Here is a 26550-nt window from a genome sequence, read left to right on the forward strand (position 1 = left end):
GAGGTGGTGGAGTCACCATCCCTGGAAGTGTTTAAAAGAAATGTAGATATAGTGCTTAGGGACATGATTTAAGCACTGAATGGGTAAATCAGGTTATGGTGGGAGAGTTAGGTTATGGTTGGACTTGATGGTCTTCAAGGTCCCTTCCAACCAGGATTATTCTATGAGTCTATGATTCTATGAATTCAGGATGTTCTTACAAGCTTTGGCAGTGCTGCTTGCACCAGCTGGGTGATTCCCAAACAGACCTTCCCTAAATTCAGCAGCACTGCCAGGATCTGATCTCAAGTGTGTCCATACTCAGGAAAACTGCACATATTTCAGTGACGGGTGGTTTCTCATGACTGCAATAGCACAAACTTGCTGTGTTTAAAGTCACTCTAAGGGAAAAGCACCATCCCAGCCTCAGCTTCTCCTCGCATTTCCACCCTGACTGAACTACCCTCTATCTGGACAAAGCAGCCCAACTCCCATGTTGTCTGAGCAGAGCATCCTCTGTGCTTCCTGGCAGGTTGATTCTCCACTGTGGTCCATCGAGCCCCTTCTGGGTGGATATTTTCCAGCATTCCTTGAAACACACTTTGGCACCAGTAGCCTTTTCATCACAGCACACACATGGGGAGCTGTAATTTCAACATCCTTTACCAAGACAGTGTTCCCTTCTTGAAAACTGCCCTCCCCTCCCTGCTGCACTAAGTGACAGCAATCTCTGCTGTAATTGGAAAAGAAAAGGAAGAAAGGGCAAAACATCCTTGACAAAGGAACTAATGACTCAAATGCTGGGAAGCCCAAGGCCCTCAAGGGACTGAGCAACTTTCAGAGTTGGATTTTAATGACTTACAGAGATTGGAGGTTTGGAAGATCTCTCAGTGCCTCTGCAGGGATGCGACTCAGCTGATTGTTCTGCAACATCCTAGAATTAGAAAAAAGAAAACTTTGTTAAAAAGAAAAAAAGCCTGTCACAAAATGGAGGATGTTGCTGCTTTGTTTCTGACACTGTTCTGGGCTCCTGCTGGAAAACTAGTGGGGTTGGAAAACACCATGTTGGCCACCCAGGGCTGTTCAGCAAGCTTGAATGGTGCCAAGCAGGTGAGCTGTGGTCCAGGATCCTGCAGCAGATGGTCTCATGGGTGGGTTTGGTGCTGCAGTGGGTGATCTCAGCACAGGAAAGACACTGACCTGCTGGAGAGAGTGCAGAGAAGGGCCACAAAGATGATCCAAGGAGACAGATTGAGACATTTGAGGTGCTCAGCCTGGAGAAGAGAAGGCTCCAGGGAGACCTTAGAGCACCTTCCAGTGCCTGCAGGGGCTCCAGGAAATCTAGGGAGGGGCTTTTCACCAGAGAGGGTGGTGATGGGACAAGGGGTAATGGTTTTAAACTGAAAGAGGGGATATTTCTGTTAGAGAGCAGGAAGAAATTCTTCACCATGAGGGGAGAAAGGCACTGGAACAGGTTGACCAGGGAGGCTGTGGAAGCCCCATCCTTGGAGGTGTTCAAGGTTGGATGAGGCTTGTGCAGCCTGGTCTGGTGGGACGTGCCCCTGCCCATTGTGCTCTTACTCAACCTGTGGGACAGTTGCAGACCCCATGGGTGAAGAGCTACCCCATGGCTCTTTGCTAAGGGGCTTGGTGGTACTGCCTCAACTTGCAGCAGTGACTGGGGCTGCTGTGGAAAAAGCCAACAATCTCAAGGGCTCCAGAGACACGAGGTGACTGGAGCTGTTGGGCTGAACAGGCAGGATCCAGGACTTCTCAGAAATGGAAGTGAGCAAAGGACATGGAGAAGGCACTGAGGTAACTACACAAGTGAGTGAAAAGGAGACACTGGGTGGCAGTGCTTCTGGCCAGGGACAGGTGTCTGACCAGCTCTCGTGACTCAGGCAGGGTCAGAACTGGACCCCAGGGCTATTTCTGACCTGGTCATCTGCCATCTTCTCTCACTGACCTCCTCGAGCACCATGCTTGTGGATTTACTGGTTTTATCATCTGAGCACCTCTGGAAAGGCTAAATTTTTTACTCTGGACCAGTCTCTGTCCTGAACCTACTTGTTCCTTCCAGATCTGGAACGTCATGGGCACCCACTGCTCTGCATAACAAAGACACCCCAGTGTGGTAGATGGGCTGGGGCAAGTGCCTAAAGAAAGGAATGTTTTATACACCAGAGATTTCTATTTCCAAAACCTTCAAGGAATGGTTGGAGGTGACATGAGAAGGGAAATGGTGCTTATGGGGATGCTGGAATTATTACCAGTGTCCAAGGGACAGAGCATGGCCTGAGTAGGGAGGGGCAGCTCAGAGAGAAAAGGTACAAGCAAGAAACTGTTCCATTGCTGTGACTGCTTCACCCCAGAGAACTGGGAGGTCTGTCATGAAGGCAAAGTTGAAAAAAAACAATTGTAGAGACAGTCTTACAAAAGGGAAGCTCTAAGCCACACAATTCTTCAATTTCTGAAAGAAAATAAAGACTTCCTATTATTTGTACACACACAGAGAAGAAAAAGTAGGAAAAAAGTAATTGTTGGTGTCTCTTGTGACGAATGAGTTGTCAAAGCCATCTGTGCTGGGTAAAGGGCCATGAAAATGGAGAGGAAGGAGCTGCCATCATCTGCCCTGACTTCAGCTTTTCTTTAATAAGATGTTAAATGCTGCATGCAATGCCAGGGAGAAGACATTTACTGTGGTACGAAAGGCCACAGAGAGGCCATACTCCAGTTAATAAAGGGGTTCCTCATAATTGAAGAACAAACTTAAGGGTCTGTAGCATCTCCCCTGGAGATGATATTCAGCACTATTGCTGAGGACCCAGATGACAGCTGGGAGGGGAAGGTTGTCACCTCCGCTGACACCTCAGGCCACCTTACACATAAAATGGGTGCAGAGATTGGCAGTGTGGGGAGTGGCTGGAAAATATGGGATGCTTCAGGGAGACCAAGAGAAAGGCTCTGTGGATGGAGAGGGATAACCAGCTGCAGAGGCATGGACTGCCCTGAGGCCAGGGGGGATCCCAGGAGACCCACGGCAAGATGGACGTTCCTGGGAGAGTGCAGACACCCTGTGGGGGTGTGAGGAGCAGGAGACCCCCTGAGACCCTTCTGTTCCCCTTGAGGCTGGAGAGGTGATGGGCAGGCCAGGCTGTCTCATCTGGGCCCTGCCCTGCAGGATGTGGGGCAGCAGGAGAGCAGCCAGAGGACAACAGGCAGAAGGATGAGGAAATGCCAGATCCTCTCCTCTGGGGAGGTGTGAATAGAAAGGACAGGGGGGCAGAAGCAGCTGATTGGGATCATTTGGTCTAGAAGAGAAAAGGCTCAGGAGGCAGCATGGGAATGCCCAGCAGGGAGATGTGCAGGGTGCTCACACACTGCTCTGCCCTGGTGGGGCAGGGCTGGGTGGCCATGAAGTGGTTCCTCTGCCCGTGTCCTCTCCTGCACCTTCTGCCCAGAGCTGCTCCTGGGCAGCACAAGTGGCCCCAGTGTCCTGGTGCTGCACGGGGCAGAGCCAGCCCTGGACACTGGCAGGCTCAGATCCCTGCTCCAGCAGCTCCTCATTCTCCTCTGGTCACCCTGTTGTACCTCATCCCCTCCATCCTGCCACTCTCAAAGCATCTCTCCTCTTTAGCTCCCCAGCTGATCTTCTCAGCAGCTGCTCTGTGCAGACACAGGCTGAGTGCAGGGGCCACAGAGCCCCATGAGCTTCCTTGCTGCTGCACCAGAGCCAGGTCCCACAGGGTGCACATTGCACAGCTGGTGGGACCCCTGAGGTGAGGGTCACCACGGAGGGTTATGGGGCTGGTGGAAAGGGGAACCTAAAGCCCAGTGATCAATCCCATGGGTGCTCTCTGCAGCTCCTCCAGGTGCACAGCTGTCCCACAAGGACCAATGCAGCTTCTAGGGCTCCTGTTCCTGCATGTGGGTTTGTTCTGCAGCCGAGGTGTGCCCGGGGGATAAGGCACTGGGTCCTGCAGCCCAGTGAAGCAGAAAACCAAATTACTTTATTTAAAAGCAGTGAGAAGGATCAGGGATCTGGTGATGAACTGAAGGAACAATGAGTCAGCTATGGCTGCTTAACCAGGGGAGGTAAATGAGGTTGGACAAGCAGCTACTGCAGTAAGGAAGGAAATACATGTTCCTTTTTGAACCACGGAATCACCAAGGCTGGAAAAAACCTTTCAGATCATCAGGTCCAGAAGACAGGACTGGATTTTTTGTAGCAGATGGCACCAGGGATATTGGGGACAGAGCGTGTCTAGATGCAAATGCTCTCACAGGTGGGCTGAGCTGTGACAGGCACGGCTGGGACTGGCTGCCCCAAACACAACCATCCTGTAGTTACTCAGGAGCTGGTTCATAGCAAGATCAGAGATCTTAGCTCTAATGACAGGAGTGTCCCTGAGGAGACAGGCTAGTAGCTGAGTATTGTAACACTCTTCATAATGTAATTTTAATGTGGTCAGGCCTTAGAGCTTATTGCAGTGATGTGCATGTCCACAAGTAAACTCTCATATACCTCTTGGGCTGTCAAGACCCCTGGTGCTTTCCTGGTCTATCCAGAAAATTATTTTATGTTTAAAAAAGGATGGGAAACACCCTGGGAATTCCTCAACAAACCTGCCTGTGCAGATGGTCCTCTCCCTGCCCTCGGAGTGAATCCGAGAGCTACTGGAAGCAGGACCAGATTCTTGGCTCTGGCTCCTCTGGCTGCTTCGCTGCACAAAAAACACCTGGAAAGTGGCCATGGAGATAGGCCTGTGCAGAACCCATGCAGGGGAACAGCCAGGGAAGCAGGTGTGTGGAGACTTGGAAGAGAGCAAGTGAAGAGCCAGGCTGCCCCACTGCCAGCAGAACATGGTAACACAGGGGAATCTGCTGAGATCGTCATGTTCTGACTCCTGAGCCAGCCCTAACCAAGGGCCAAGGGGAGATGTGGCCTCCTCAGCTCCTCTCAGGTGGGTGCAGATGGACAGCAATGGATGTGCAGCTGCAGGAACTGGTGCTCTGGGGTCTTCTCAACTGATGGATATATATATATCCCTTTGCAAAGAGGCTTTGCAAGTGCAACTCTCCAGGGGCTCTGCTCTGCAGCACAGCCAACCCACACCCTTCCCACAGAGGCTGATGCTCCTTGGTCCATGCTTCATTGCTAGGAACATTCAGAACCAGCTCCATAGACTGGTTTGTCTCCACTGCCAAGGACCTTCCCTTGCAAAATTAAGTCCTTAGTCCATGTTATCCCTGCCTTTGAACTTTCCAGGGTGGAAGAATATGCTGCCTGGTCAGTCTCTGTAAAACTGGAAACCTCCTCATCCTTCCAGACCTCCTGGTGAGCTGCCTGGATGCCCCTTGCCTCCAAATGCCCTGGCTGGAGCTCCCTGACCAGGTGGCATCCATCCCAGCCGGGTGGCTGAGCTTGTGTCACAGCTTCACACCTCACCCCCCTTGCCCCCCAACAAACGCTCTGCTGCACACACAGGAGGACCAACCTCTGCCTTCCTCAGCAGATCCTGCAGCAGCACTCACCAGCTGAGAAGAAACCCCAACCAGATTCCACAGGGAAAGCCTCCAAGTGCAGGCACAGCCCAAGCCAGGCTCCCCCAGAGCATGAGGGGCAGGTGCTTCCCTTGGCTGCTGCCCCACAGCAGCCAGCCAGGGTGGCCCATCCTCTGCTGCCCCCTCAGCAAAGCCTCATCAGCCCTAGGGAGCCTGCAAACCCCCAGCACCAGCCTGCACAGGCAGCAGCACCAGGACTGCCCAACACCCGCCTGCTCAGGCGTGTTGACCCGGTGCTGCCTGCAGGTGCCTTCAGCTGGTGAGTGCTGCTGCAGGATCTGCTGAGGAAGGCAGAGGTTGGTCCTCCTGTGTGTGCAGCAGAGCGTTTGTTGGGGGGCAAGGGGGGTGAGGTGTGAAGCTGTGACACAAGCTCAGCCACCCGGCTGGGATGGATGCCACCTGGTCAGGGAGCTCCAGCCAGGGCATTTGGAGGCAAGGGGCATCCAGGCAGCTCACCAGGAGGTCTGGAAGGATGAGGAGGTTTCCAGTTTTACAGAGACTGACCAGGCAGCATATTCTTCCACCCTGGAAAGTTCAAAGGCAGGGATAACATGGACTAAGGACTTAATTTTGCAAGGGAAGGTCCTTGGCAGTGGAGACAAACCAGTCTATGGAGCTGGTTCTGAATGTTCCTAGCAATGAAGCATGGACCAAGGAGCATCAGCCTCTGTGGGAAGGGTGTGGGTTGGCTGTGCTGCAGAGCAGAGCCCCTGGAGAGTTGCACTTGCAAAGCCTCTTTGCAAAGGGATATATATATATCCATCAGTTGAGAAGACCCCAGAGCACCAGTTCCTGCAGCTGCACATCCATTGCTGTCCATCTGCACCCACCTGAGAGGAGCTGAGGAGGCCACATCTCCCCTTGGCCCTTGGTTAGGGCTGGCTCAGGAGTCAGAACATGACGATCTCAGCAGATTCCCCTGTGTTACCATGTTCTGCTGGCAGTGGGGCAGCCTGGCTCTTCACTTGCTCTCTTCCAAGTCTCCACACACCTGCTTCCCTGGCTGTTCCCCTGCATGGGTTCTGCACAGGCCTATCTCCATGGCCACTTTCCAGGTGTTTTTTGTGCAGCGAAGCAGCCAGAGGAGCCAGAGCCAAGAATCTGGTCCTGCTTCCAGTAGCTCTCGGATTCACTCCGAGGGCAGGGAGAGGACCATCTGCACAGGCAGGTTTGTTGAGGAATTCCCAGGGTGTTTCCCATCCTTTTTTAAACATAAAATAATTTTCTGGATAGACCAGGAAAGCACCAGGGGTCTTGACAGCCCAAGAGGTATATGAGAGTTTACTTGTGGACATGCACATCACTGCAATAAGCTCTAAGGCCTGACCACATTAAAATTACATTATGAAGAGTGTTACAATACTCAGCTACTAGCCTGTCTCCTCAGGGACACTCCTGTCATTAGAGCTAAGATCTCTGATCTTGCTATGAACCAGCTCCTGAGTAACTACAGGATGGTTGTGTTTGGGGCAGCCAGTCCCAGCCGTGCCTGTCACAGCTCAGCCCACCTGTGAGAGCATTTGCATCTAGACACGCTCTGTCCCCAATATCCCTGGTGCCATCTGCTACAAAAAATCCAGTCCTGTCTTCTGGACCTGATGATCTGAAAGGTTTTTTCCAGCCTTGGTGATTCCGTGGTTCAAAAAGGAACATGTATTTCCTTCCTTACTGCAGTAGCTGCTTGTCCAACCTCATTTACCTCCCCTGGTTAAGCAGCCATAGCTGACTCATTGTTCCTTCAGTTCATCACCAGATCCCTGATCCTTCTCACTGCTTTTAAATAAAGTAATTTGGTTTTCTGCTTCACTGGGCTGCAGGACCCAGTGCCTTATCCCCCGGGCACACCTCGGCTGCAGAACAAACCCACATGCAGGAACAGGAGCCCTAGAAGCTGCATTGGTCCTTGTGGGACAGCTGTGCACCTGGAGGAGCTGCAGAGAGCACCCATGGGATTGATCACTGGGCTTTAGGTTCCCCTTTCCACCAGCCCCATAACCCTCCGTGGTGACCCTCACCTCAGGGGTCCCACCAGCCGTGCAATGTGCACCCTGTGGGACCTGGCTCTGGTGCAGCAGCAAGGAAGCTCATGGGGCTCTGTGGCCCCTGCACTCAGCCTGTGTCTGCACAGAGCAGCTGCTGAGAAGATCAGCTGGGGAGCTAAAGAGGAGAGATGCTTTGAGAGTGGCAGGATGGAGGGGATGAGGTACAACAGGGTGACCAGAGGAGAATGAGGAGCTGCTGGAGCAGGGATCTGAGCCTGCCAGTGTCCAGGGCTGGCTCTGCCCCGTGCAGCACCAGGACACTGGGGCCACTTGTGCTGCCCAGGAGCAGCTCTGGGCAGAAGGTGCAGGAGAGGACACGGGCAGAGGAACCACTTCATGGCCACCCAGCCCTGCCCCACCAGGGCAGAGCAGTGTGTGAGCACCCTGCACATCTCCCTGCTGGGCATTCCCATGCTGCCTCCTGAGCCTTTTCTCTTCTAGACCAAATGATCCCAATCAGCTGCTTCTGCCCCCCTGTCCTTTCTATTCACACCTCCCCAGAGGAGAGGATCTGGCATTTCCTCATCCTTCTGCCTGTTGTCCTCTGGCTGCTCTCCTGCTGCCCCACATCCTGCAGGGCAGGGCCCAGATGAGACAGCCTGGCCTGCCCATCACCTCTCCAGCCTCAAGGGGAACAGAAGGGTCACAGGAGGTGTCTGGTGCAGGTTGGTGTCCAGCCCAGCAGCCTCTCTGGTGGCCTTTGCTGCCCAACAGAGCCCAGCATCCCCAGGGAAGTTCAGTGTGCAGCTGAAGGGTGATGATCTCCCCAAGCCCTTTTCTGTCTGGATCTTCAGCAGAGCCAGGATCATTCAGTATAAACTTGATGCTTTGCCTCTATCTGCAGTGAGGAGATGGGACTTTCCTCCCTGCTCCTGTCTTTTGATTCCTGACATCCCAGCATTTATCTGATCTTTACTGCCTCATGGGTCTTCAGATTCTCTCTCCAGATACCTCCTTTGAGATTTGTGGTTGTTTGGTGAAGATTAAAGTGCAGACAAAAGCTCCTGACTTCAATAGTGGTTATACTGGTCCTAAGGGATCCAGGGTCTGGTTTGGTCAGAGAGCAGAGCAGCTGGTGTCACAGGAAGCCCCAGTGTTCTGCACTGTGCAGCCCCAGAGGATGCAGACATAACTGGGGCCAGACTGGTGCTCCTCATCTACCTGGAACACCTTTGTATGCTGTCTGAGCTACACTCATTTGCACCAAGTTACAACTGGTCATCCACCCCCCGTGTTTGTGTAGTATCCATGGTATCCCAATGACACTATCCTACAAAGCATGGCAATTCCCCATTAGACCCAGATGCCTCCTGTAGCCTTTTGGGTGGAAGTTGCACTTCTCAAAGTACCAGGCTGTGTGGAGAACTTGGAGCAGCTGGCTCTCCAGGGGGGCCTTTGCCCTCAACAGGTTTGGATGGGGGCAAAGCAGCACAGCAAGGGAAGAAGTAACTGGGACATGGCTTAGGAAAGGGGGGAGGATTTTCAGTCACTTCCAGGAGCAAGGAGCAGGGTGAGCCAGCCCCATGGTCCCTCTTCTGTCCAACAACCAGACCCTGAGGGAAGGTGCAAGGTGCTCTGCAATGGACTGGGAAGGGACAACCCTGCTTCCAAGCTCAGCTCCTGCCTTTTTTTTTTTTTTTCCCAGCCAGTAAAATGGCAACAACATCACCTTCCCCTGCAGGACATTCTGGGAATGTTATTGTACTGTCAGGGAGGTCGTGGTGCTGCTGTAGAAGGCACCCTGCAGGCACATCCCTGTCGAGGCAGGTCAGAAGGGAGGTGGAGTGGCCCATGGCTCTGCAGCAAGCCAGTGCCAGGAGGGACACTTGTTCCTCCCTTGTCCCTGGGGAGATGGGGCCGATCCTGCTGAGCTGCTGCAGAGTTACCAGTCCCAACCAGGTCACTGCTGCCATGTCCTGAAGTACCTGAATTGTAACCTGAAGGAAACTCATGGTGACCTTCACCTGCCTTCTCCAGCACCTTCCTCAGTGGAGGAAATAAGTGAGAGTCTTCATCTGTGCCAAGAGCTCTTCCTAAATGACTAAACTTGGTGCTCCTAAGGTCTGTCCTGGCAAAACTTGTGGTCCTATTCCAGAAAATTCCCAGGTACCAGCCTATATTTTCCATGCCTTTCACTGCTGGCCTCACTCTCACGATGACTCAGAAACAGATGAGGGTGAGTGATGGGTGTTCCTGGAGGGCACAGGGACCTGCAGCTGCATCCATCAGTGACCTCACTTCAGTGGAGCTCAAAAGATCATTATAGAAAGCATATTCTGCAGCAAAGTCAGCCCAACACACCCCTGCAAATGAGCCAGGAAAGCATCAGTCTTTGAAAGTGAAGGCTGGCAGTGCCCTGATGTTAAGCAGCAGGAAAGTTCTTAAGTAAGAGACCCATAGCAGGGCCTGGATGGGGCATCACTGTGAGCCTCAACCCTTCCTTCCCTGGCCTTGGAGCTGGGCTGGTCCTCTGCACATCTCCATGGGAAAGGTTGGGGGGTGGCAGCAAATGAAAGGCAAGCCTGCAGGCACAGGGGTTGGTGTCACAGCCCAAGTGCCACTCTGTCACTGGGCACAGCCCAGCTGAGAGCAAAGCAGGTCCTGAAGCATGAGGACACAAACTTCTGCTCTCACAAGACCTCCTGGAGCAATCTCCTGCAACAATTTCCCATCTGGAAACACTCTGATCCTTCAACAGAAGAAGGACATGGAGCTCCTGAAGTGAGTCCAGAGGAGGGCCATAAAGGCTCTGCTCTGGAGCCAGGCTGAGAGAGTTGGGGTGTTCAGCCTGGAGAGGAGAAGGCTCCAGGGAGACCTTAGAGCAGCTTCCAGTGCCTAAAGGGGCTCCAGGAAAGCTGGGGAGGGGCTTGGGACAAGGGCAGGGAGGGAGAATGGATTAAATTTGGAAGGGAGTAAATTTAGATTAGACTTCTGGAGGAAATTCTTCCCCTTGAGGTTGGTGAGAGCCTGGCCCAGGTTGCCCAGGGAAGCTGTGGCTGCCCCATCCCTGGCAGTGTTGAAGGGCAGGTTGGATGGGGCTTGGAGCAACCTGGGCTGGTGGGAGGTGTCCCTGCCCATGCAGGGGGGTTGGATCTAGGTGACCTTTAAGATCCCTTCCAACCCAAACATTCTGTGATTCCATGGTTCCAGCCTCTCCTTACAACAGGGTCACTGGTGGAGGTTTCCTCCTGGCCACTGCTGGGTCCTGCAGCATGTGGGGTGTCCATGAGCACCTGTGCAGGTGGGCAGAGGGTAGGGAGCATGATCCTGTCCTGACTGCACCCCTGGGGATCAGGGCTGGCTCTGGAAGGGAGGCATTGCCCCTGTACCTCCTGCCTCAGCCCTTACCTGGGCCTGACACAAATAAAAATTGATCAAAAGCAGGTTTAAAGGCTCCCGCGTTGCCAGAGTAGAAAGTTCCTCTTGTTGAAATTGGGTGGGAGAGCTGTGGTTTTTCCTCAGTTCCTTTGATTTGTTGCCTAATGCAGGGGATGGATAAATCTCTAAGCCCTGAGATTTAGGGCAGGATTCATACTTCACATCTTCAGAAGACGTAGTAAACAGCCCTATACTCTCTAATCCTGGGAGCAGGTTTGTACCTGCTTCCTCTGTAGAAACTGGACCAGCTACAACAATTTCACATTGTGGCTGAGTTCAAAACATCCCCTTGGGGATGAAATGTTTATTGCAGGAGGTTTTTAAGATGGTTCATGAAAGGGAGAGAGGGACTCCCACCTCAATGCCCTGCACAGACCCTGCAGAACTGTCACACGGATAGATACAAGAAGTGTTGTGACTGCACAGGCAGGGACAGCCTGACCTGCAGTGGGTAGGAATTTGTTGGGAACCTTTGTCAGCCCTTTCCCACTGGACAAGGCAGAGGTGGGTGACCTGCCCACAGTGACAAGGAGGCCTTCATTTAGCAGGGCTGGCAGTTCCCAGGCATGGCCTGATGGTTGCAATGCTCCTGGATCCAGCTGCACATTCTGTGGGCAGGATGAGCACAGGCTGAAGCCAGGTTGTTTGAGAATCCCACCCTTTCCAGTGGAAGGTCACTCCAGAGCCTTGCAGAAGCTTCCTGGGCCATACAGCAGTTTGCAGCAAGGGCAGGATGGCTGCAGAGGCAGCTGAGCTGGGCAGAGAACAAGAGCTTTCCACAGTGCCTACCAGTGTGCAGATATCTGGACCTTTGGGTTGCTCCAACCCAGCCCCGAGACAGTTTGGGGTCTGGACCCCATGTCTGAAAGATACTGTGTTAAGACATTTGGTGAATTTTATGCAAAACACAACCATCTGCAGGTGAACCTGCTCATGGTTTCGCTGCAGCAGAAGCAAGGAAGCAGTGCAGGGGGGTGGGTGGCCCCTGGGGTGGGACACAGCTCCCCACTTGCCAAGGGGCACATTAGCCAGGGAGGGTTCAACACCTGCCAGTGCCCCCACTGCATGGCCAGTGTTGGGGGCTGGGGGTGGCTCTGCAGAGGGGAGTGGGTTACTTACAGAATCTTCAGGCTGTAGAGGCCAGAGAAAGCTTCCCCTGGGATCCTGGAGATCTGGTTTCCAGAGAGGCGTCTGCAGGGAAAAGAAGAGCCAGCAAATGTGTCACCATCCTTGTAATGACAGTCCCTGCAGAGGCTGAACAATTCATGCATCTTGCCCTGGTCCCATGGGGAGGAGGCTGCAACACCTGCAAGCTGAGCCACCATCGTGTGCTTGGGCAACCCTTGCCAATCATCCTCTCTCTCAGACTGGGGAACAGGCAGAGAAAATAAGAGTTTATTACTCCTGGCAGACCCAAATCTAGTGTTTTCAGCATCCAGTGACAGCTCGTGGCTCAAGCAATTCCCTGGATGCCCACAGAGGACCCCAAAGCACAGAAATGACAGTACAGGCTGCCCATGAGAGGGACCTGTGCTGGAGGGCACTGCCCAACCTACAGACCCTGCCCTGCCCCTCTAACACTGAGAGGGGAGCAGGAGAGAGCTACTTTCTACTAATACATGGTCCTGGGAGGACTATCCCTTAATCATGGACACTTATATGTCCCTTTTGTCTTCATATGGCCTGTTCCTGCATCCTGCAGGTTCTCCTTTGTCCTGTCCATCAAAGCTCAATACCACTTTGCTTCCACTCCCTCATCCCCAGCCCTATGATCACAACTAAGGTCCAACTCCTTCAACACATGATGATCATGCTCTAGTTGGTCTAGGTGATCTTCAGAGGTCCTTTCTAGCCCCATCCAGTCTGTGACTCTTGGTATCTCTGCAGTGAGGGGAGACCAGGCAAGGGGTTGGAGATGGGGAGTGCCAGGTAGGTGCCACACTAGAGCCAGCTCATCTAAGTGTGGTTTCCAAAATCAGGACAGAAAAAGTCTCAAGTTGTCTTTGGATTAATTATGGCTGGAGAAAGCCATAGGAGGGATCGCAGGGATAGGGAGAAACCAGCCTGGAAAGGCTGATGAATGAAGATGAATATGAGGGGATGGGAGATGAAGACAAAGTGAAGGGCAGCAACAAAGAGGAAAGTGGGGCTGTGGGGGATGGAGAGCAAAGAGAAGGAGACAACATTCAGAACTGGCTGAAAGAATTTATCCAAGGAAAACTGTAGGGTTCACCATTGTCCAGCACCATCTAATCAAATTGCTCAGATTTTATCAAGGCCCAGAGCAGGCTGGTGCATCAAGAGGTATTTGGATTTTTCCTTGAACTTGAAAACTGCATCACTGTAGCTATCACTTTGACTGAGAAGGACAGTGGTCCTGAGACCATGGTGGGAACCCATGGTGGAGCCAGGAGTGAAGTCCATGACTCATGAGTCTAGGCTTGACCTAAGGAGAATCACAGAATGTCGGAAAGAACCTCTAGAGACCATCTAGTCCAACCCCCTGCCAGAGCAGGAGCACCTGGGGTGGGCCACACAGGAACACATCCAGGTGGGTTTTGAAATTCTCCAGAGGAGGAGATTCCGTAGCCTCTCTGGGCAGCCTGTTCCAGTGCTCCTTCACCCTTACAATAAAGAAGTTTCTCCTCATGTTGAGGTGGAACTTCCTGTGTTCTAGCTTATACCTACTGTTCCTGGTTCTATTACTGGGCACCACCTAAAAGAGACTGGTTCCATCCTCTGGACACCCACCCCTCGGGTATTTATAGACATTAATAAGATCCCTTCTCCTCCTTCTCTTCTCAAGACTAAAATGCCCCAGTTGTCCCAGCCTTTCTTTGTAGGACAGATGTTTAAGTCTCTTCATCATCTCCTTCTCCTCCTGTTTCTCTCATAAGGACAAACACAGACCAAGTCCCAGTGCCCATCAGCCAGAAATCATGAAGCCAGGTTAAGAACCTGAGTAAGACCTCAAATTACTACTGTATCTGTGCTTTCTGATCCCCAAGTGGTTAGAGGTCAAGGTTGGACTTCTCCATAGTGACAGCACAGGAAACTTGACTTGGAGTCAAGTGTCTCCCAAAAGGAGACAGTGACCAGGATCATCTTCACTCTCCCAAGAAGTCCAAACCAGGCCCAGGAGGGGGGGGGCACAGATGCTGACAAGCCTGTTGTGTTCATTTAGCACTAGAATCATAGAATCATATAATGGTTTGGGTTGGAAGGGACCTTAAAGATCATCTAGTTCCAACCCCCTGCCTGGGCAGGGATACCTCCCACTAGATCAGGTTGCTCAAGGCCCCATCCAATCTGGTCTTGAAGACCTCCAGGGATAGGGCAGCCACAGCTTCTCTGGGCAACCCATCCCAGTGTTTCACCACCTTCATAGTGAAGAATTTCTTCCTAATGTCTGACCTGAATCTCCCCTCTTGAAGTTTCAAACCAGTGAAAAAAAGGCCTATCCCAGCTTTCCTGTAGATAGAAAAGCTGAGCATTGACCAAGCTAGTTTCTTCTCAGAGGTTTTCTCTGGGGAGGAGACAGGTGTAACCCAGCTGGGAGCAGAGCACGGTGCAGTGAGGGCTCTGCAGGGGTCATGGGGAGGATCTGAGCTGTTTGGAGAAGCCACACTCAGCTGTGGTGGAGCAGGCGGGTGCGGGTGCCCAAGGTCTCTCCCTCCCTGTCTCTCCCCTCGGGAATTTAGAGAAAATTGCTCCCATAATTAGGCCTCCAACAGGATAAACAGCACGGGGTCGTCTCTTTAATGTGTGTGAGCAGGTTGTAACCTGCTCTGCAGCACCGCCTGCCAGGCTGGGCTATTTGTCACTTGGGGGCTGTGATTTGGGGTAATTGCTCCTTTTGATTGCTGATTTCCACATGGGAGGGAGTGTTGTCCAGGGGAAGGGAGTGCTGCCCTGGAGGGGAGGTGTTCCTGCTCCACAATCTCAGCCTGCTCCCAGCATCTCCTGTTTGTCCGGGTTGTCTGTCCTCACCTCCCCAGAGCTGCTGGCTGCCCCGTGCCTTCCCTGACAGCACAATTCACAGCTCAGTGTGCTATAGACTTTTTTCCTGGCAGCTCTGCACGTTTTTGTTCACTTCCCTGGGTGTGTTTGACTGTTTGCCAGGTCCCTAAATGGATCTGAGACCTCCAGAATTGGTGGGAGAGGATCATGGAGCTTGGATGGAGGCCAGGCTGGGGCTCATGGCTACAGAACAGGGTGGCAGGGAGCCCTTTGTGCTGGTGGGACCCTTGCTGAGCTAGCTTGTGGTGTCTCAGCACCATGGGCAAAACAGAGCATAGGAGGAAAACCAAATCTGTGGGAGATGCCCTGGTTCCACTGGGCACCATCTCTGTGTGAACTTAGAGGCACAAACCACCTCCCAGGCCCAGGAAAGGCAGCTGTGCCTCCCTATTGCTGCTTCTTCTGTCCTTGGCCCTGCCACACTGAGACTATGCTGTACCCCTGGGTCACCTCTGGCTCTGCTCCTGCTCTGTAGCCCAGCTCCTCTCCCCAAGGTGCAGAGCTCCATGCCCAGCCAAGGTGCAGGCACAAAGGGAGGCACTAGCCACAGCCACTTTACTCCATCCCCCTCCCAAGGCCATTGCCAGGGCTGTGGGGATCCAAGATGTGCTCTGCTTACATGTGGCATGCAGAGCCTGGGAGCTGGGAGGTGTCCATATCCATGCACACAAGCCAAGGTTCTGCTTTCCTAGAGAGGCACATGGCTGGGATGAACACAGAGGGTCTGAGCTGTGGAGGTTTGCTCTGCTGCTGAGGACAGGACCTGCATGATGCTCCCAGTGCTAAGAGGTGTCCCAAGCAAGGGAACAGGGTGTCCCATCAGTCCTAGTTAGTTCAGGAATGGGTGGTGTCCTGTCCTGCAGGAGGAGTGGCCACTGGGAATCTGTTTCCATCTGTTAGCTCCTGTCCCAGTTCATGTGAGAGATCCAAGACACAAAAGATCCCCCTGTATGTGATCCTTCCTTGGTTCCCTCCGTTCCTCTCACTCAAACTCTCCAGAAATATCCCAGTCTGGCAGACAGGCACCCATTAAATATATCTTCAGAAGCCAGATCCCACAGGAAACCCACTGGAACCATCCCTTTCTTTGTATTTTAAAGGGAACAATAACATTTGAAGTGATGCTGCCAGTGGGACTTCCCTTGAGACAGCCCTTAATTTGCTCCTTCTGTGGAGAAGACCAGAGCAAATAACCCCACAAAGAAGGACTGGGAGGTGCCATTCCTGTGTCCCTAAGCACACAGGGGTGAATATCTGGTCCATAGCACAGGAGCTCTGCAGGCCTGCTCAGGTCTTTTTTTAGGACAGACAGACTTTGTCCAGCTGTGTGCCTTGCCAACCTGGAGCTTACACCTTGAGATGTGGCCAGGAGAAATGGAAAGCTCTGGATTTAAAACGACTGATGGAAGAGGGAGACAAGGGGCAGGTGGAAGGGGGAGGTGGGAGCTGGTGTTGGCTGGCTTGCTTTGGAAAGCTTGCTTATTCAGAGGATTTTAGATCCTGCTCCCCTCACCCCTTCTCCACTCCCGTGATTTCTCAGAACATTCCTCCTGGCTTTGATCTGCATTCCCAATACACTCCAAGTTGGAACAAACTCATGGTTTACCACCTCATGGTTGCTGCAGTTCAGTTACCACAGGCTCCCACCCCCTCCTGTAACTTGGGCTCCTTGGTCATGCTAAAACTCCATGGCATGCCCAAAGGCTGCTTGTTGGGCATGATCACTCATGCCATGTGCTCAGGCAACATGGTGATGCTCTTATCATCCACATAAGGAGACAGGAACATTGCCCATTGGCAGGACAAGATGAACACATATGTCCATATCCCAGTGGAATTTTCCCCTTGGGAGATCTTTATTGAGCAGGTCAGCTTTGATCTCCTGCTCTGGTTCATTCCCCAAGCACTAACAGCGCCAAGGCAGAACCTGTGCCCAGATAAAGTCCCTGTGCTCCTCTCTGAGCAGTGTCCTGGTGCCAAGGCTGTGCCATCACCAGGCACACAGGGAACCAGGGGCTCTGTGCTAGGCTTGAGTTTGTTCTCACACTGGTGCAACCCAGGAGTGGAGCCAATTAAGTCCTGCAAGTGAAAACATGGTACATTTGAGAAAAGAGCCAAGCTTGGACTCTCCCTTCCCACAGAGGAATCTGCAGCTGGTCCTAGTCTGGTATCACCTGGAGGTGCCTCTAACATGGCCTGTACTCAATCCCTGAGGAGGAGACTTCTCAGCCCAGTTTCTAGCTCTGCTCTCTGTAGCCCCACAGAATGCCTGTTCCAACTCGATAGATTGATGGCATTAATTCCTTTTGTTTATGGTCCTCAAGCCAGTTTTCAACCCACACGAATGTTCATATGCAAGCTAGTTTGGATTCATTTGCCAATAAGATTTAATGAGACACAACTCCTTATTGAACAATCCAATACAGGACACTGGAGGACCCCCCCACCATCCCCCTGTATTATGAACTGCCAAGGTTTTCTGGGGACATTTGTTCCTTCCAAACATTTGGGTCAGTTTTGACTTTTGACTCTACTCTGAGTGGCCCAGTCAGGGTACCCAAGAACAGAGTTATTTGGAAGGCAGTTTGCAGGAAAACTGGCATCAGCTGTGTTCACTTGCAAGGGTTTTTCGATTGCTGAACACAATAAATTGAGTAGAAAAAGAACTGAAATCTCCAGGTTTCCACAATGTTTTGATTTAGACTTGGGCTCCTGCAATAACCTGGCTTCATTTTTCAAAGTGCATGACAGAGAACCCCTTAGATTTTCCCTCCTGTCACCACCTGCCAACTTGTACTTGGGGCATGTCAGATTGCTCAGAGATGACCTTTGGAAGTCTTCATCAGAGGAATTATCTTTTAACACTCTGTGCTTTTGCCCACTCACTCTATTGATGACCAGTGCCATCCCCTGCCAAGGACCTATGTCAGCCAGGAGGTCAGAAAGTCCTGGATGAAGTAGGCCTAGTACTCTTGTTGCTAACAAGTTGTATCCTGGTGCCTTCTCAGGCACAGGATCTCAGCAGCATCCTGGGGGAAACACAGTGTCCAAGAATTCAGAGGAGCTGCTGCTCCTCATCTGCAGCTGTCTGGAAATGGAGACCTGTGCCAAGCAAGGTGGCTACTGAGGGGACACTGGTGCTGCCTCCAAATTTCAGCATGAGAAGCAAGGTCAGGGCCCCACAAGCCTCTGTCTCTCTACCAGAGACCTCTGCAGCCTGCTATTTTATGGAAGCCCACCACAGCTGCTCTCCTAGCAGTACTCTACTCCAAACATGCTCCAGGAAAGGCTTTTCACCATGGTGCCAGAACACTTCAGCATTGCCCAAAAATGCCAGTAGCCCTTTTTACAGCAGTGCTGGCACTCCAGGATGCTCAAAGCCAGTGTTACTGCAGTGCTGCCTCTTACAAGACTGAGATTGTCTTGGAGTGAGACCTTGTGCTGGACAACACCCCCAAAAATGGATGTTTCAGATGTCTGGGAGCCATGTGGGTGGTGGTGGGTGCTCCAACAGCAGGCAGGGCCACTGCAGCAGTGCTGGTGCTCCACAGCTTATGGTACTTCCACCAACCTCTGCACCCCCACCCGAAGAGAAGGGAGGAGGAGGTTTCTTCCCTGGCACAGGGGAGGAGAGGGCTCCTGTGTCCACAGTCTCCACATTGCACGTTATTTCATTGTGCTTCTTTGCTGTTTTGTGGCCTCCACTTGAGCAGCCAGCGAGAGGAGGCCCTGCTGTGGGTCCTGAGCTGCGGCCGCTCCCTGTGAGTCCCTGAGCCCCGGGGCCTGAGGAGAGGCAGGGGGAGGGGAAGGGTCTGATCTTGCCGCCGTGCCCCGAGGCAGGAGGTGAATGGCAATGAACACCTGCCTTTGGCTGCAGCTTCTCTTCTTGGCACCAAGAGCTCATGTTTGGATTCAATGCGGGGTAACAAAGGCCCTGCCGATGAACACATTTCGACACGTTATTATTCCCAGGCTGCTTTCAAGATCCTCTTTCTATTCCTTCTGTACCGATTGCTCTTGTTTCTCTTGGCTCCCAGCTCTGGCTTTTCAGGCTTCATTAACTGGAATTTATTAGCAACTTTAAACAATCTTCCTGCTGCAAGAAAGAAAGAAAGAGAAAAAGAGAGAAATACAGAGGGGAAAGAAAGAGAGAAAGAGAGAAAGAGAGAGAGAAAGAAAGAGAGAAAGGAAGAGAGAAAGAGAGAGAAAGAAAGAAAGAGAAAGAAAGAGAAAGAAAGAAAGAAAGAAAGAAAGAAAGAAAGAAAGAAAGAAAGAAAGAAAGAAAGAAAGAAAGAAAGAAAGAAAGAAAGAAAGAAAGAAAGAAAGAAAGAAAGAAAGAAAGAAAGAAAGAAAGAAAGAAAGAAAGAAAGAAAGAAAGAAAGAAAGAAAGAAAGAAAGAAAGAAAGAAAGAAAGAAAGAAAGAAAAGACTAAAGTCCCTGCCTGTGTGAGGCCTAGGTCTGAACACTTCTGTCACTGGAGGTTTGCTTTGGAGGGAAGGACCTGGACTGGGCTGGTGCTTGCTCCTGGCACTGCCTCTGCTGCTTGGTGCTGGAGGCTGATGGTAACAGGGAAGAACACAGGCTGATGGAGAACCATGGGAGAGGAGTCCTTAGTGGCCTTGTCTCTTCAAAGCCAGCTGAGTCTGGAGAACCTGCTCTCTTGGCAGTCTGGAAGCATGAGTGCTAATTACATCTGCAGCACCTTCCTGAGCAGCTCACAGTCAATCTGATGACTAACAGGTCCTGGCACACTTTGGAGGCCCATTCCCATTGCTGAACAGATGGTAGAGAGAGGCACCAGCAGGGAAAATCACCTCACCAAGACCACACAGTGAGCACGCAGCTTGAGCTAGAGCAGACCTGCTGCCCTCATCTGTGCCCAAAGCTCCAGAACATCCATTTTGGTTCACATGAGTAGAAATCTACAGGTTTTGTCTACAATTGCTCCAGCCTGTTACTTGCCCAGTTTATCAAGGATGTAACAGGGAACATGACAGTGTATAAGACAGGCTGGGGACGTAGGGTCATCCAAAATCCCTGGAGGTGGGAAGCCTGCTGAAAGGTTTTCTTCTAACTGAGACAGGCACTTGCAGCAAGGATGGGCTGCAACAGAATCCTCTTCATCCTCAGCCCTTCTCTGCCTGGAGCGCAGGCAGGCAAGTCTCCCTCCTCTCCAGGAGACACCAACATGGGCACACCTGCAATGTCCCTCATTGCTTAGCAGGTTTTCTGGTCCTCACTTCCTCAGCCTGCCCCACCATGGGCAGCTCTTCCATGGGGAACTAGAGCCAAGGCCCGACATCACTCTGGCAGACCTAAGGGAATATATTCTGGGTAGACGAAACTGGAAGAGGTTTGAGCTGTGAGACCTGAACAACTTTTATTGAGGATTTGTAAACTGGCAGGATTTATTTGCTTGATTCTTGTGTCCTGGCACAGAGAGTGACCCATCCTGAATGTCGTGGTTCTGAGGTAATATTTTGGGATGAAAGTCTGGTAAAGATATAAGTGAAAAGAGCAGGAGGAATGCCAGGCAAGTTGGGTTATTGGTTGATGACAGCTCTATATACACACTGTCCCTGTTAAGATGTTGTTGAAATAATCACTTTTAATTCCTAACAGTAAATAAAAACCATTCCTTGCTTGACTTCATATAAATGACTTGATTCCATAAACAGGATTTCTGCATCATTGCAATCAAATTCAAGCAGGAACTTGGGTATGCATATATCTAATGCTGCAATTTCCATTTCTTCTCCCAACTGGGATGGTTTTTCTTGGTCAAAACACCCTTGCTTTTTGAATGAGGACTTGTGGCATTTTGAACCTCTAGTAAAATGTTCTCTAACAACTCCCAGTTACTTTTCAGATTTTCCTGTATAATTTTTTCCTCTTCATCTATTTAATTCGTAATTCTTTTTGCCTGTGGAAAGCTTCCTCTTTTGGAGTATAAAAATGTTTATTCATTGCTGGTTGAGACTGTTCTGTTTGTACATGACATGTAATCAGGACATGAGTGCTTGCAGCAAGACTAATTGTGTACAGCAGAGTATGGTCTCTGTGTCTGAAAAACTGTAGTACCCCCAGTGAGTGCTTGAAGTGTCCACACCTCAACACAGGTGTTGACAAAATGGGAAGAGAAAGGCTGCAAGATCACAAAATCGTGGAATGGTTTGCGAAGGAACCTTAAAGCTCATCTATGTCCAACCCCCTGCATGGGCAGGGACACCTCCCACTGACCAGGTTGCTCCAAGCCCCATCTAGCCTGCCCTTGGACACTTCCAGGGATGGGGCAGCTGGGATTCGAGTGTCTCACCAGACACACAGCAAAGTATTTCTTCCTCATATCCAGTCTCAATCTCCTCATTTTCAGCTTAAAACCATTTCCCTTGTCTTATCGCTCCACTCATGTCTGAGCAGAATGACTGAAACGCACAAGGAGGAATAACAAGCCCGTGCCTGAGCATTTTGTCCCAGATTCAGGTGCCCTCACAGCAAAGAATTTCTTCCTAAGATCTCATCTCAGTCTCCCTTATTCGAGTTTGAAACCATTCTCCTCATCCCATCCCTCCCTGCCCTTGTCCCAAGTCCCTCCCCAGCTTTCCTGGAGCCCCTTCAGGCACTGGAAGCTGCTCTAAGGTCTCCCTGGAGCCTTCTCTTCTCCAGGCTGAACACCCCAACTCTCCCAGCCTGGCTCCAGAGCAGAGCTGCTCCAGCCCTTGGATTATCTCCTTGGCCTCCTTTGGACTCTCTCCAGTAGCTCCATGTCCAGATGGATTCAAGGTCTTGAAAACCCACCTTCTGTGTGCAGCTTTAACCAAGGTAAGGAAGGATAAAGAATGACTCCTGCTCAGTTTGTAAATTCTTTGGGGGGGGGGGCAGTCTGTGTAACTGGGGTCCTTACAGCTCTAATGAATAGAAACCTCAGACAGATGAAGATGAGTTGGAAGAACATTCGGAGTTAAAAACCTACACTATGATTTGATAGTGATGAGATTTGACCTGATATGGGAATATTGGACATTATCTGGTCTGATCTCTGGTCAAGACTGCATGTTCACAGAACTAGGTTTGTCTTTGCACACATGTCCATGTAAGTATGCACACCCAACTGCAAACACGTTTCTAAAAGCATGAGGGGACTTCCTGCTGGTGACAGTGGTGCTTGGACACAGCACATGGTCACACAGTGCAGAGGCTGCTGGCAGAAGGGTGTTGGGCAGGTCAACACCACAACCTGTGCATATCACTGGCATCACAGTGCAGCACTGGATGTTGATGATTCAGGGTCTCTCCACTGCAGAGGAGGATGGTCCCAAAAATTGCTTCCTGTGACTCCACTCTAGTACCTGGAGAGACTGGAACAGGTGGATCGGAGAAGACAAAGCAAAAGGAAAGAAGCTAGAGCAGAGCACAGTCTCTTGTTATTCTTGCCCCCACGTTGTGGGCAAGTACACCTGGGAGATGGCAATGCCTCCTTGCATGGCAGTGCAAACACCTAATCTGTAGAAAACTCCAACATTTTGGAAAATACCATTTGAAATGTGGATGCATGTGTGGCTGAGTCTGCAAGAACTGGTTCAGGAAAATCAAAGGATTTAATTTATACAGATTAAGCTGGAGAAACTGTTAAAAATGCAGTAAGTTTACAAGACATGCATCAAATGCAGCATTAATATTAGTTTTTCCTGCAATGTAATAATTGTGTTTTGAAGAAACTAGGTTTTCCAACAGAAATTTTTGTGTTGAAAAGAGCAACAGCATGAGAATAACAGCTGCAGGTACTTCTCATGGTCAAGTGGAGTAAGACAGTACAGGTGGAATTTACCCAAGCAGAAAGGGTCCATCTCAATATTCTGGCTCCCAAGCTCAATATTTTGGGGCTCCCAAGGAACTCCCAAGGGATTCCAGTGTTTTCTACTCCTGATGGTTAATTTTCAGTTCCACTACTCTGCTGACCCACAGCCACACGCCAGTCCCAGGGACTGTGATGGCTGCCATGTCTGAGTTTGCTGGCTCAGACCCGAGTGGCACCAAGGGCAGAGCTCTTAGCCTTCAGTGCCCAGGCTCATGGACACCCAAGCTGCAAAGTACCTGGGAGCTCACGTGCCTCCCCTGCAGGCGGCTGTGATGGGGACCCTGTGTACAGAAGGGTGAATGAAGGTGAATGATCCATCATGGATGGGGTCCTATTTAATTTTGGCTTTTTGCATATACACCATCTCAGTCTGAAGGTGATGTCCTCAGGAAATCCCCTACAATGAAGTAGCAAATACACCCTCTCCCAGCCTGCAGCCTCCTTCCACCACATTCTGCAGCCACAGGAACAGCACTGGGGGTTGCTGCCAGGGCCAGGGGCTCCCTCCCTGCTGTGTCCCCCCACCCCAGCACGCTCCATACTCACAGCTCCTCCAGGAAGCGCAGGTGGTGCAGGGTGCTGGGCTGCAGCCGGCTGATGTTGTTCATGCTCAGATCTCTGGTGGGGAAGACAGACAGAAGGCTCTGGTCAGTCACATTGTGCTTTGCACAGTGTGGGGAATGGTCCAGCCTCTCATATCAGACTAAACAAAATGCCTTTCAAGCCAGCAAAGCAAGAGTGGCGTCTTTTTACTGGTTTAGCCAAGGACAGACTGGAACAGGCCTCTTGCTCTACCAGGTAAGTCCACAGCAAGAAAACAGCATAAGGGTTATGATAACTGGCAGAAACATAGACAATAGGTTAAAAACTGCCTCTGACAGAGTATGTACCTGGCCAGTGCTAATTTGCTAATTTGGACAGTGGTACTTTCTCAAACAGTGATCTCTGATCTGTAAAAGAGGGCAAGATCTGCAGGGCTCTCTCTCTGCCTGCCCGGGACAAGACCCTGCTGCAGCACCTGAACCTGCCTGGAACGCCAGCCCCGCTGTCTGACTTTCCTGCCGGGCTGAACTCCTACCCTTTCACTCCATGGATTCTACCCCTCTCTTTCGGAGCGTGCCTTTCATAACACCATAGCACCTTTGAATCCTTTTCCCAATATACACCTGGACAACCTCTCCTGAACTTTGATCCCTTAGTTTGTGTTGACCCTTAATAAACCGATTAATTCGTAAACTAAACCTTGGTCTCAGTAACAATTAGTGAGCGTGGTGAGAGGGTGCTCTAACCTACTCTCTAAGATCCAGCCCTGCAGTGGCCGTTCCTCTGGGAGAGGCAGCGCCACGTGTGACCCTTGGGCTCATTCACAAACCCCTCCACACTTGGGGGGGAAAGTCACAACCATCCTGACAGCCGGGAGCCCCGGTACCAGCTCGGGACACACAGGATCAGCCCCAACACCAGGCTCAGTGACTCCTCAGAATGACCAAATAATTCTAGTTGGAAAAGACTTTTAAGATCAAGTCCAACCATAACCTAACTCTACCAATCATAACCTAACACTACTAAGTCTGGTGCTTAAACCTTGTTCCTCAACATCACGGCTTTGAAATCCCTCCAGGGATTGGGATTCAACCACATCCCTGGGCAGCCTGTGCCAATGTTTAATTACCCTTTCAGTGAAGAATTTTCTTCTAATACCCATTCTAAACCTCCTCTGGGCAACTTGAGGCCATTTCCTCTTGTTCTTTCCCTTGTTCCTTGGGAGACAAGACAAACCCCCCTGGCTCCAACCTCCTCTCAGGCAGCTGCAGAGCCAGCAGGCCTCCCCTCAGCCTCCTTTGCTTCAGGATGAACACCCCCAGCTCCCTCAGCTGCTCCTGCTCAGATTTGAGCTCCAGACCTTTCCCCAGCTCCACTGTTCTTTGGACACGGTGCAGCCCCTCAATGTCCTTGGAGTCCAAGGAATGAGGGGCCCAGAACTGACTCCAGGATTTGGGGTGCAGCCTCAGTAGTGCCCTGCACAGAGGGATGATCCCTGCTCTGGTCCTGCTGGCCACACTAGTGCTGATACAAGCTGGTGGATGTTGGTGGATGCTGTTGGCCTTTTTTGGCCACCTGGGCACACACTGGCTCATATTCAGTCACTGCCAACCAACACCCCAGGTCCTGTGGTCAGACTGACAGGCCTGGAGGTCCCTGGATCCTCCTTTGAGCCATTTCCCTCTCTGCTAACAGGAAACTGCAAACTGACAAGACATGGATTTGACAGATGCACCACTCGGCGGGTCAGGAACTGGCTGGATGTTTGCACCCCAAGAGTGGTGGTGAGTGGGTCAGTGACCACATGGAGGCAGGTGCCAAGTGGCATTACTCAGGGGTCAGTATTGAGCCCAGTGCTGTTCAACATCTTTGTTGGAGACATGGACAGTGGGATGGAGCGTCTCCTCAGCAAGTTTGCTGATGATACCAGGCTGTGTGGAGTCGTTGACACCCTGGATGGAAGGGAGGCCATCCAGAGGGACCTTGACAGGCTGGACAGATGGACCAGGGCCAACCTTCAACAAGGCCAAGTGCAAGGTCCTGCACCTGGGTCAGCACAACCCCAGGCACAAATCCAGGCTGGGGGTAGAATGGCTGGAGAACAGTCCTGAGGAGAAGGACCTGGGGATGGGAGGAGATGAGAAGCTGGACATGAGCCCCCAGTGAGTGCTGGAGCCCGGAGGGGCAATTGTGTCCTGGGCTGCACCAAGAGAAGTGTGGCCAGGAGGGCCAGGGAGGGGATTCTGCCCTTCTGCTCTGCTGTGGTGAGACCCTACCTGGAGTGTTGTGCCCTCAGCACAGGAGAGACATGGAGCTGTTGGAGAGGGTCCAGAGAAGGGCCACCAAGATGATGCAAGGGCTGGAGCAGCTCTGCTCTGGAGCCAGGCTGGGAGAGTTGGGGTGTTCAGCCTGGAGAAGAGAAGGCTCCAGGGAGACCTTAGAGCAGCTTCCAGTGCCTGAAGGGGCTCCAAGAAAGCTGGGGAGGGACTTTTCATCAGAGAGGGCAGTGACAGGACAAGGGGTGATGGTTTTGAACCGAAAGAGTTCAAGAGAGAGAGATTTTCAGTTAGACATAGAATAGTTAAGGTTGGGATGGACCTTAAAGATCATCAGGGAGGGGCCATGATGGTAGGAAGGCACTAGGACAGGTTGCCCAGGGAGGCTGTTGATGCCCCTCCCTGGAGGTGTTCAAGGCCAGGTTGGATGGGGCTTGTGCAGTCTGGGCTGTGTGAGGTGTCCCTGCCCACAGCAGGGGGGTTGGATACTGTTGATCTTTAAGGTCCCTTCCAACCTTAACATTCAATGATGTTATGATTCTATCAATTACAGGAAGAGCCTCCAAATAGCACTTCAGTGTCTTATCACAGACCAGACTCTGCCTGAGAAGGGATGGAGGGGAGCAACCAGAGACATTTCCTCCTTCAGGGTGGTCTGCCTGAACTTCAGCAGGTTCTGGAGCAAGTCAGACAGCAGCACAGACAGTGCTACAGTTTCAGAATTTTTGGAGAGTGAACAGGAAGATGAGTGACACTAGGGTAGGACAGTATGTCCTTGGGCCCAAAAGTATCTTTCTGTGATCACTGGTCATGCCAGCCACCACAGGGAGCTTTTCCAGCTGCTTTGGAGAAGGGAGTGAGTCATGGTACCTCCTATTGGACAAGCCTA

At 51.5% G+C, this 26550-nt stretch overlaps 1 protein-coding gene across 1 annotated transcript in view; it reads right to left on the reverse strand.

Moving 5' to 3' along the window:
• Positions 1 to 26550, reverse strand: part of LGR6 (leucine-rich repeat containing G protein-coupled receptor 6) — a 151326-nt gene that overhangs the window by 77536 nt on the left and 47240 nt on the right. The window contains exons 2-4 of the mRNA XM_009999633.1: positions 23389 to 23460; positions 12084 to 12155; positions 842 to 913 (exon numbers count right to left, since the gene is read on the reverse strand). Of these exons, the coding sequence (XP_009997935.1) occupies positions 842 to 913; positions 12084 to 12155; positions 23389 to 23460 (216 nt within the window). The remainder of the gene's footprint in view (positions 1 to 841; positions 914 to 12083; positions 12156 to 23388; positions 23461 to 26550) is intronic.

The sequence above is a fragment of the Chaetura pelagica genome, unplaced genomic scaffold (genome assembly GCF_000747805.2).
Source record: "Chaetura pelagica isolate M959 unplaced genomic scaffold, ChaPel_1.0 scaffold286, whole genome shotgun sequence".
NCBI classification, from domain to species: Eukaryota; Metazoa; Chordata; class Aves; order Apodiformes; family Apodidae; genus Chaetura; species Chaetura pelagica.